Source organism: Ostrea edulis, chromosome 8 (assembly GCF_947568905.1).
Source record: "Ostrea edulis chromosome 8, xbOstEdul1.1, whole genome shotgun sequence".
NCBI lineage: Eukaryota > Metazoa > Mollusca > Bivalvia > Ostreida > Ostreidae > Ostrea > Ostrea edulis.
Genome location: NC_079171.1, coordinates 16,196,450 through 16,209,507, shown reverse-complemented (window position 1 = coordinate 16,209,507; position 13,058 = coordinate 16,196,450). Strand labels below are relative to the sequence as shown.

The 13,058-nt window shown below is 33.9% G+C and overlaps 1 protein-coding gene across 1 annotated transcript in view; it reads left to right on the top strand.

Annotated features, from left to right (window-relative positions):
• The window catches only part of LOC125661494 (uncharacterized), a 75,615-nt gene that overhangs the window by 41,007 nt on the left and 21,550 nt on the right, over positions 1 to 13,058 (top strand). Inside the window, exons 8-9 of the mRNA XM_056147027.1 lie at positions 331 to 423; positions 11,349 to 11,572. Coding sequence (XP_056003002.1) covers positions 331 to 423; positions 11,349 to 11,572 — 317 coding nt within the window. The remainder of the gene's footprint in view (positions 1 to 330; positions 424 to 11,348; positions 11,573 to 13,058) is intronic.

Genomic DNA, 13,058 nt, shown 5'->3' with positions numbered 1-13,058 from the left:
ACATCTTGTTTTATACTGTTGTTAAATATTTGAATTTTGCTTAGGTAAGTAGATCAGAATTTTTTAAATAGATTACATAGCCCTTGGTACTAATGATACTTTTAACTAATACTCTGGTGACCGATAAGGCCTGTTGGCCTCTTGTTAAAAGGGAAATTAAAATCACGCACTGACCACTAGAAAAAATAGAATTCTAATTTTGGACTAGTCATGCTTCGAAGTGTCTTGATATACTTGGGCGTAGTTATCAGCACCCTTTGATCGAATGAATTAAAATGCACCGAAATTAATATTAGCCTTACCGTGCTGTTGTATGGTACTTTTCTACAGCTGAAAAAAGAAAGATTGAAGAATCGGAAAGGCAACCGTTAACTGGAAATCATCACGATGGCGATGGAGAAAATCAGATGAGGAACAAAGACAGTAAGTCTCTAAAATGAATGGTTAAGCGAACACACACGCACGCACGCACGCACACACGCACGCACACACACACACACACACACACACACACACACACACACACATATATATATATATATATATATATATATATATATATATACTTGACTTATGATATTATTTATCTATCTATCTATCTCTCTCTCTCTCTGTGTGTATGTGGGGATTGCATCTGTTTTATGAAAAAAGTGAAGATAACAAACCATGATCATTCTCAACAATCCTATAAAGAATACAAAATCAAGAGTAGGTTAACCATACAACCCTGTACACAATCTTAATTTTCATTTCTCCTTTATCATAAAGCAAAACATTAACATTTCTGATGGACTTGGTATAACTTCCAACCAAATCCCCTTCAAAAGGGAGATAATCAGAAAAGCAAACATAGAGTTGGTTCATTTAAATATCTGCTTCTCAAGAACCACTGCGCTAGAAAAGTTTAGATTCCTGACTTTGAGTTTCTTCCAATTGGCCTTTGTGTCCCAGGGATATGATGGGACGACAATAGGAGATGAAAGTTTTCATGGTAATATATACATGTACGAAAAATCTTTAAAAATGTTCTCAAGAACAACAGGACCGTAATGAGTGATATTGATATGCAAGCATCTCCAAGTAGTGCAGATTTACTTTTGTTCAAATTGTGAAGCTGAGGCCACAATAGGGGATCAAAGTTGTACATGGATATATATATATATATATATATATATATATATATATATATATTAGATTTTAGACCAAATATGGAAGTATATATATATATATATATATATATATATATATATATATATATATATATATATATTAAAAGAAATAGAATAAACAGTACACAAAGTTAAAAATTTAACACAAGCGCTTTCATTTTATAATCCTCAGGCGTTACATTTTAAAATAGTTTTGAAATGGTCTGACGTCTTAAAGGCGTCCTAACATTTCACGTACATAACGACGTCATAAACGAATGAAGGGAAAAGGTTTTTACGTGAAGCATATTATGACGTCATAGATAATAACAGTAAACATATTTCACAGTAAGCTATTGAGAGCCGGTTTTAAAGTCTTAACAAAGTGTCTTTCTTTTTCTCGTCGGGAAATAGTATTTTCTGTATAGAGTTTATAAAACGGAAATACACTGAATTGTCCGTGGCCACACACATCAATATTTTCACTAACTTTAATTTTTCTGTATTCGGGTGCTGAAATGTGTTGTTTATGAACTCGTATACGAGTTCGCAGAGTAGTTCCAGTTTCACCGATATAATGTTTTCCACAGCCAGCACATGTTATAACATAAATTAAATTTTTGGTGGAGCACGTCATATGTGAATTTACCGGAACTTCCTTGTTGTTAAATTTGAACGAACTTCCTTCCCTTAAGTATGGGCACGTTCCGCATCGCCGATCGTCACATTTGGTAACGGTGAAAAAAATTTTGTTGGACTTTTCCTGAAAATTAGATTTACATAACAGTCTCCTAAGATTTTTCGGTTGTCTCTTGCTGTTGATAAAAGTATATTTCTTCATAATTTTCCCCATTTTTTCATCTGTTTTTAGTAGGTCGTTGAGTTGCCGAACGATAGGTGTAACATTAGAGTTCCTTGGGTTGTATGTTGTAACAAACGGTAAAATGTGTGAATTTGTTGTGGGATTGATTTTGGATTTATTGATAAGATTTTCTCTATGGAGTTCTCTGGCTTTCTTGATTCCGTCGTTTATAAGTTTGATTGGATAATTCTGTTTTTGTAAATAACTATTTAATTCCCCTAAACATTGTTCTCTGGTAGGTTCTTCGCTAACGATGGTACATATTCTTCTGGCGAGGTTGTAAGGTATGGCACGTTTTGTGTGTCTTGGATGCGAGGACGAAAAGTGTAAATACTGGTGAGTGTCCGTGTGTTTGTAAAAAATATCTGTAATTATTTTATCCTCCTTTTTCATAACAGAAACATCCAGGAATGGTATACAAGATGTACTGTAATCCATTGTGAATTTTAAATTGATATCCAATTCGTTTAGAATGTTCTTAAATTTATTCAAATCCGTAATGTCTTTGTTCCAAATAATGAAGCAATCATCCAAGTATCTTTTCCAGTTTTGTCTTATATATAGACCGAATTGTTCATCAAATGATTTTTTAACTTTAGAGGAATTATTATACCAAAAAGTTAAAAAATCATTTGATGAACAATTCGGTCTATATATAAGACAAAACTGGAAAAGATACTTGGATGATTGCTTCATTATTTGGAACAAAGACAGTACGGATTTGAATAAATTTAAGAACATTCTAAACGAATTGGATATCAATTTAAAATTCACAATGGATTACAGTACATCTTGTATACCATTCCTGGATGTTTCTGTTATGAAAAAGGAGGATAAAATAATTACAGATATTTTTTACAAACACACGGACACTCACCAGTATTTACACTTTTCGTCCTCGCATCCAAGACACACAAAACGTGCCATACCTTACAACCTCGCCAGAAGAATATGTACCATCGTTAGCGAAGAACCTACCAGAGAACAATGTTTAGGGGAATTAAATAGTTATTTACAAAAACAGAATTATCCAATCAAACTTATAAACGACGGAATCAAGAAAGCCAGAGAACTCCATAGAGAAAATCTTATCAATAAATCCAAAATCAATCCCATAACAAATTCACACATTTTACCGTTTGTTACAACATACAACCCAAGGAACTCTAATGTTACATCTATCGTTCGGCAACTCAACGACCTACTAAAAACAGATGAAAAAATGGGGAAAATTATGAAGAAATATACTTTTATCAACAGCAAGAGACAACCGAAAAATCTTAGGAGACTGTTATGTAAATCTAATTTTCAGGAAAAGTCCAACAAAATTTTTTTCACCGTTACCAAATGTGACGATCGGCGATGCGGAACGTGCCCATACTTAAGGGAAGGAAGTTCGTTCAAATTTAACAACAAGGAAGTTCCGGTAAATTCACATATGACGTGCTCCACCAAAAATTTAATTTATGTTATAACATGTGCTGGCTGTGGAAAACATTATATCGGTGAAACTGGAACTACTCTGCGAACTCGTATACGAGTTCATAAACAACACATTTCAGCACCCGAATACAGAAAAATTAAAGTTAGTGAACATATTGATGTGTGTGGCCACGGACAATTCAGTGTATTTCCGTTTTATAAACTCTATACAGAAAATACTATTTCCCGACGAGAAAAAGAAAGACACTTTGTTAAGACTTTAAAACCGGCTCTCAATAGCTTACTGTGAAATATGTTTACTGTTATTATCTATGACGTCATAATATGCTTCACGTAAAAACCTTTTCCCTTCATTCGTTTATGACGTCGTTATGTACGTGAAATGTTAGGACGCCTTTAAGACGTCAGACCATTTCAAAACTATTTTAAAATGTAACGCCTGAGGAGTATAAAATGAAAGCGCTTGCGTTAAATTTTTAACTTTGTGTACTGTTTATTCTATTTCTTTTAATATTTTATACCGGACACTGTGATTTTTTTAAAAACATAATTTGGATATATATACATATAAACCCTAAAGAAATTCTTCTCAAGAACAACAGGACCATGATAACCGATATTCATATGCAATAATCAGCAGGTAGTGCAGATTGAAGCTTGTTCAAATCATGGTCCCCGGGGTAGAATGGAGCCAGAGTAGGGGGTAAATGTTTAATACAAGGAATATATAGGAAAAATATCTAAAAAAAAAAAATTCTCAATAGCAGTAGGGACATGATGAGATATTAATCCCCAGTCAGGACAGCTTGAAGTTTGTTGAAATCACAATCCCGAGGGGTATGGTGGGATCAAACTTTAGATAAAAATTTATATTATAATCGCTAGAGTTACAAAATAGAATTAAACTGCAGAAAATACATTATTATACTTCAATGATATACATTCATCATTATATATTTACATTCACTGAATCTTTTCTATTATATTTCTTTTTTAAGTTGACATTGCTTTCATCAAAGACAATGAATGCATGTATGTTCGATCCGGTTTTCAGTACCATCTGTCCGTGAAATCATTACCAAATATGGATCGTCTTCAAGGTCAAAGGGTGCATTGACTGTACCGTTTAAAGTAACAAATGGGTCAACGATATGATATTTCAGTACTTAAATGTAGTTTTCATATTTTTAAAATATTTAAAAATATTAATAAGAACAATAAAATGTCTTTCTTTGTTGTTTTGTCGGTTGATGAAGGTAACAATAATTGCAGAAAAAATTACACAACCAGATTACATGGGTTATGAATTTTTCTACCTTCATCATCCAATAAAACAAGAGAGAAAGCATGCAATCACTAACATAGATATGTTGATCAGACGAGAACAAAGATACATTTTACTAGTGATTTGCTTTTACGATCGGGTAGGAGTTTAGCTTTAGTTCGATATTACAGGTGATGAATGTAGGAAAACTTGGTGTTTTTTTTACTGCTTCTGGTAGTATTTCCTGACATTGAACAAAAATGGTACATAGCGTTAATACACGGACAAATTTTATATGGCTGCATGAAAATGAAAATGGCACTTATCCATGTACACAAGCTACGACTAGTAGAAAGTATATAGAACGCCTTTGATGTATTTCCCTCGCGGTTTTTCGTTTACAAACAAAAGTACCTCAGTGAGAAGTGTCACTATTTGGACTAATTGAACTTGGTAGAAGCTAAATGAATTTTCATAAATTTGATAAAACTAGACAAATACATAAAAATTGTTTATGTATATTTTCTTGGTTATGATAATTCAAACAAGTTATAAATAGGCCACATGGGGATATTTATGCGAGTTTCAGTGAAAAATTGGATTATATTACACATGTTGTAGAGCACAGGAGAATAAAGTGATCAAATAAAAAATTGTGTCTTGTATCACAGATGGAGCATACCTACATATGTAGGTAACATATTTTCTTTTACAATAACAAGTAATTTTATGTCCTAATAGGTGGCCAACCATTTTAAAATCATATATATGCACCTTAGTTTATATGTCACCTGAATAAACCCATGTGACATATTACAATTGGTTGTCGTCCGTCGTACGACAACAATTGAACATTTTAATTTTTTCTTAATAACTGCTAGTCCAATTCATTTCAAATTTAGTATGAAGTATCTTTGGGACAAGAAGGACATAAAGCGTTATTTTCAGAACTCCTGCACCCCTGGGGCCTTAGAGTCGGGACAAAAACTGCCAAATATTGACCAATTTTAAAAAATCTTCTCTACAACAACACATGATAACGAAAAGTGATCAATCTCATAACTCCTACAAGCAATACAAAATAGATAGGTGGGCAAACACGGACCCCTGGATACACCAGAGGTGGAATCAGGTGCCTAGGAGGAGTAAGAATCTCCTGTCGACCGGTCACACCCGCCGTGAGCCCTATATCCTACGGAGGTATCTGCAGTCAAAATCAGTGTGCTAAGAACGGTTTAACAATCGGTATGAAACACGTCAGACAGCATTTGACCCAATGATAGGTTGTATTGGCAATCTAGATACCATATGTGTTTTACCAATTAATAAACTGGACATGTGCTGTGTCAATAAATATATCTTAATTTAATAATCCACCCTACTATCAAATGACTAAATTTATAAACATTTAAAATATTATACACAAAATTCCTTTCGGGAGAAAAAAATGTTCATCGGGATGTCTGGATAATACAATGATATATATATATATATATATAACAAGTATATTCCATGCAAATTCCTAGGGTCTTTGTAACAATAGAACTATGAATTACATTTATCTAGTTTAGGTATTTGAAATTAACAGTAGTTTTTGATTTCGTATGAAAAGTGTGAACTATATTTGGTTTGCAGAATATCAGATCTAGTCTAAGATCACTAGAATCTTGCGTCGATCCAATATATTTCACACTTTTCACAAGAAGTCAAACACTTCAGAATCTGTTAATTTCAAATACCCGGATTAGGTGACCCCCAATTGTGGCGAAAACCCTTCGAATTTGTACACATGGACTAAGCCGGTGGTGGGTCCGAACTCTGTGATACCATAGATATAGTGTATATTTATGGTATCACAGAGTTCGGACTCAAAACCGGCTTAGCCCCTGTGAATTCGTATGGAATATACAAGTTATACACAGGCCATTGTTATAGACATAGATCGTAGGGATCCGATATTTTTTTTTATTTATGAAAAAAAAGCTATTCAATGACGAAACATGACCAAACTGCATATCATTAACCCCGTGCTAACATAAGTTATATTTTAGAATAATGTATCAGAGGCTTTTAAGGGACATTTAAAATTCTTGACAAAAATAAAGGAATAAAAAAACCCCAACCTAACCAACCCCCCAACCCCCCACAAAGAAACCTACCAAAAAACAATAGCAACAGGTAATTGTGCTTAAATTGTCCGATCTTCAAAACCTTAAATTGTGTACATGTGTGTGGCGGAGGCGATGGGTGGTGGTCTTCATCCACTCAAACTGTCCCAATCCCCCTCCCGAATTCAATATCTTTAAGTGTGCAGTGGATAGGTCGCCACATGGATGAATTATTAACTTTCAAGCTTGCATAGTAGAACAAAACCTATTCGAGTCTACTGTAAGGGTGTTTTAAAATCTCGGTGTGAAATGCAATTAGTTGACGAAAAAAATATAGACAAAATAATTTGACAGAGCATCAATAATTGTATACAGGTACGGGAAGTTTAATAAAATCTTTGAATGTACAATATTCTTCTTATTGGTTAACCATTCCAAACTGAATTATTTCGAAGTTTCGGACAAAGATATACACGTATCACAGCTAATACTATAATACTCTGAAAAGGTTTTCATTTCATTAAAGATCGATATATAGCTTACGATAAACATGCATACATGTAAGTGAAAAGATATATGTTGACGCACCTATTGCATGAAAAGTGACGATGACGAACAATGATTCATATCATAAATCCCATAAAAAATGCAAAATTAGGGGTAGGGAAAACACAGACCCCTGGATACATCCGAGGTGAAATTAGATATACGACAATATGCATCAAATGGATGCTCTAAGCCATTAAAAAAAATCAAGAATATCCCTCCCATTCAATAACCGTTGCCCCTTTCTTGGTAGTATACACTGTACATGTAACCCCCATCATTGTCCTTCACGTTTGTTTAGATTATATAGTAATGCGAAATTCATCTTCCAGATTAATTTAAAACATATTCGTCATTGTAGACACCTCGCCATTGGTGGATCAGGTACATTACACCAATTCACACCATCCCAACACGCGATAGTGTACTCATCAATATTTACTTGTTGTCCCGAGTTCTGATTGGCTAGCCAATAAGGTGATGCGCGGGATTATGAATTAGGGTTCGATCTGTCTCTCAAGTGATTCGATACGCAAGAGCTAGTTCTACGTATGATTAGTTTTTTCAATCGCGGCAGGCTAATAATGAACAAGTTGATGTTACAGGGGTTTCAACAGTCAGCATTTCGCAAATTCTATGATGGTTATAATAATTTACTTTACCAATACAACCTGTCATTTATTTACGTATTTCATACCAATTGTTAGGTCGTTCCTGACACACTGATTTTGATTACAGATTATTCTGTTTACCTGATCAAGATAGATGGCGGGTGTGACCGGTCGGCAAGGGATGCTTACTCCTGATCCCACCTCTGGTATATCCAGGGGTCCGTGTTCTAGATACCTGATCCCACCTCTGGTATGTTCAGGGGTCCGTGTTTGCCCAACTCTCTATGTTGTATTCTTTATAGGAATTATTAGATTGATCACTGTTCGGTCACCTTTACATATTGGTGTTTGTTGTCGTAAATTTAATAATAATGAATTTATATAGGGCCTCATATAAAACAAATTACTCTAAGGCGCTTTACAAGGGTAAGAAATCGTATAAAACTATAAAGCACAATTCAATGAAATCAAATGACACTATGGTATAACATCTTAAATCTGTAAAATTACCATCCCCCCACTATGATTTACATCAATAGCTAAATTGTTATTTTTGTTATTGAGTTTTTGTATGTCGAGCAATATGCGAAGTATTATAAATCAACGGAATAAAAAATCAAGAAGAGTTAGAAAGTTGCATTAAAACGGCCATTGACAAAAAACAAATACTGTGTAAGAAGTTTAAAAGTCAGGGAAAGCAATTTTTAAAAAGAGGGGTTTCAACAGTTTTTTTTAAAACGTTAATGTTTTGGCAACTTTAACATGTTGCGAAAGGTCATTCCACAAATTGGCTGCCGCCCAACTAAACGTGCGTTCTCCAAAAGACGTACAAATATTTGGCACAGTGAGTCTCGGCAATGTTTCAGCTAGATCTTGGTATTCGAGATGGGGAATACACGTCAATGCGGTCTTGTAGATATTCGGGAACACATTCCGTTGGCGCACAGAATGTAAATACAAAGATTTTGCATTGCGGACAATACTGCATTTAAAACCAATCCAGCTGCGCTAAAACTAGGGAAATATGATCCAGTGTCGTTGTCCACAACACAAGCCTGGCTGTGGTGTTCTGTACCTTCTGTAAGCGGTTCGAGATGGTCTTCTTGATTCCAAACACAAGATTGTTCGCATAATCTTATTTTGATGTAACCAGTGCATTGAGAAGAATCTTATAAATTTCAGTCAAAGAACAATGTATTTACAAGGTTTGAATCAAATCTCTTCATGATTTTTTAAGAATTAGATAAAAATATGACCAAGTCCATAAGTAGAAAAAAGCCCCTTAAATTGAAGAAAAATTGTCCAATCATCACGACAATACCAGGTGCATATCTTAATGAAAGGTGAAGATAACGAATAAGTTATCAATCTCATAACTCCTGTAAGCAATACAAAATAGAGAAATTGGGCAAACACGGACCCCTGGACACACTAGAGGTGGGATTAGATGTTTAGGAGGAGTAAGCATCCCCTATCAACCGGTCACACCGTGAGCCCTATATCTTGCTCAGGTAAGCGGAGGTATCCGTAGTCAAAATCAGTGTGCCAAGAACGGTCTAACAATCGGTATGAAACACGTCAGACAACATTTGACCCACTGATAGATAGTATTGGCAAACTAGATCGTTATAACGACCATAGAATTTGCGAAATGCTGACCTTAAGCGAGACTGTTGAAACCCCTGTACCATCAACTTGTTTGTCAGTAGCTTGCCTCGATTTAAAAAATGGCCATGGCTATACGCAGAACAAGCTCTTGCATATCGAATCAGTTGAGATATATAACACAATATACAGGTGGTAATGGAATATTGTTACATAAAAATGGGAAGTTGACGATTGAGAAGCCGTAATTCCGTTTGTCATAAAGTTGAGTTATTAGTTTGCCGTTACTATCTACTTTCAATAAAATATCTAAGTATAAAACAGAAGTGTACGACTCTGTGGTGTCTTTTATTTCGAACTCACAGGGATATATCGAATCGACATATGAATGAAAATTATTATGGCTAATAGATAAAACTTCGTCGATATATCTAAACGTCGAATTGAATGCTACGGCAAGATATTTTTTTCTTTTAACGTAGAGGTTTCTGAATAAATTCTGCCTCTTATGAATATAAAAACAGATCAGCGAACAAAGGAACACATTTCGTGACCATGGGAATTCCAACAGACTGTTGGAAGACCTGATCACCAAGGACCACGAAGATATTGTTAATGAGGAACTCATATATTTTCTAATTCAACTTCAGAGTAATTGTGCTTGGAATCAGGGTGGTTTTTAAGAAAGTAGTTTTTTTTTATTACTGATCACTGGATATCAGTATTTCGGTTTTACATTTTTGTTAACAAAACAACTATCTATGATGTCAAAAAGTCTAGACTTTAATTGATTGTGAAGATTGGTCGTGTAAAGTGTTGAAAAGTCATACTTTTTAATGTTGTCGATTTGAGAAAATTTTTGCAATTCAAAATTTACTGAAAGTTCTTTAGAATGTTTTTAGAATCCACATTTGAATTACACCACTTCTGGCATATGTAGTCGAAGAGTAAGTTTTTCCGTCACAGCTGTTGATATTTTCGTGAGGAGGAAAGATAGGGGCTTGGTAGATCACTTACTGGATTCAGCAATGTATATTTGTTTGTAAGGTTTTTAATGTAGTTTAGGAATCCAGTATAAGTACGGTAACTCAAATTCATTCGACCCATTGACTTGGATATTAAATGTGTCTAAATCTGAAGCATGTGTGAAGAATTTTATCTTTTGAAAGGACGGTTGGAGTATAAGTACGATTACCGGAAGTGGAATTAATGCAAATCTCGTTTAAAATACAGTTGTAATAATGAGCCTTACAAACAAAGACAATGTTGTTACAAGGTGGAACGAAAACATATTCCTCATGTAACCTCTCTAATTCTTTTATCACTTCTGGTTTACTAAACACAGAAGGATAGATGGTACGAACTTTTATTTTGATATGTCTAATGCGGTATTTTACTATTCCTCTTATACTTTTAATCCATTCTGACAATGTATCAAGTTCTTCTTTGTCATATTTAGCACATCGTCCGACATAATCTTCGATATAATTCATTATAGAGATGAAGTTCTGTCGCCAATTGAAAGATCGAAGTGTTCCGTATTTAGGACTTTTTAGAATAAGTGATTTGATATCCTCATTTCCCACTATATCAACATCACCAGTAATGGCATGTTCAGATGGACTATAGTTAAAAGAGTTGTCCTTCCTAATATACGCTTTTCCAAAGGGTTTTCAGCATGGTTGCTTTTTACGGATGTTTAGAATCTGTTTTATAATATTCTAATTGTATGATTAATCTATTAAAATTCTGTATCTTCAGAATTTTACGTGGCAGCCATAGACATTGGCGACAGATGTTGCAACATGGCTCTCTGCTGTTCAGATTCACCTACGGTTGTGAAGACCTTAGGAAAATGGGATAGAATATGTCTACTTCTGGATGAAAAGGGAGAATTCAAAGCTTTTGGCAAGGACGCAATCCAAAGCTACAAGAAAGAAGAAAACGACAAATGCAAATTGTTTTACGATTTCAAGTTGAGTCAAGTAAGATAACACAGTCGAGGTTTCAAAATATGAGTAATATTGTAGGAAAGGTTTCAGACTAGCGCCATAGTAAAAATAAGATATTCCAAACATTCTAATATTTAGGAATATTAACCTTTTCTCAATACACAGAGATATTTTTTTAAACTGATGTTCAATTATTTTATTAGATATCAAACTGAATTGAATTGTTATGACATCTTCAAACGCAAGGCATTAAGTTGCGCAATAACGTTTGTTAAATGCTACAGACAACATCAATTTATATTAAAACTGTGACTGAGCACGAAATGAAATATTTCATGTTAGTTGATACGTCATAGCAAGAAGCCAAAAATATGTGAGGATTTATGCTTTTTCTAGCAAACACAATCAGGGCTCTGAAATTTGGTCAGGATTTGCTAGCCACTTGTCTTCTTTATAAGAGAGTATAGAAACGTCTACTCTGCACCATCCCCTCGGAGGTAAAAGGTTGTATTTTTGAAGTAACACATCAAGAACGCGAAATACAACCGAATGTATTTCCTATTTTACTATAGTTTCACTTCCAACTTGTCAAATTATTGCCAGAAATACCTTCATTTCAACCATATTGAAGTATCAAAATGCATTAAAAACATGAACATTAAATTATTATATTGTTTGCCATGGCATCTCTTGTAAGATTACTTCTATAAAAGGACATTATATATATATATATATATATATATATATATATATATATATGTGTGTGTGTGTGTGTGTGTGTGTGTGTGTGTGTGTGTGTGTGTGTGTGTGTGTGTGTGTGTGTGTGTGTATACATCTAGTCATGTTCTAATTTCCATTTATTGTTGCTTTCCCCCACTTAAAAACAATCCATAATTGGTCACCTTTGAGCGTACATACATGTAGTGTATGAAAAGGGTGCTATATAAATATGGTATTATTATTAAATCATATCATATAAGGAAAAGTTGGAATTTTTCATTTACATATGTTCTAAATGATAATCATACAAATACATGTCATATACTTTTTATTCAATCTAATTTTCTTAGGTGTGCTGCATGCATCAATGAGTTTAATTATTAAAATCTTTACATATCAAAAATATTATGAATGGGTAGTATACAGCCCCTGGTCACCACAATAGATCCAATCAATAAAATTTACTTTCTTCATAAAATAGATTCACTTTATCTATACTACTAAATTAGGAAAATGATTATTATGTTTCCACCAAAGAAATGTTAAGTTTAGAAGTTTTAAGATACTTGCAATGCATCTTTCTTTGCTTGTAAAATGCACATTCACAGATACATATATACCTCAAACATGAAACAGACTATAATCTTTTCTGCGTGGAAATGGTAAATTGTATGCAACATTGCAGTGTTTAATAAATTAAACACAATCCCTATGCAACATTAAAATTTAATTATGGCACTTTGAAATAGGAAGATGTCCTCTCAATATATTTTTTCACGATAATCAAGAGTTCTTTAAA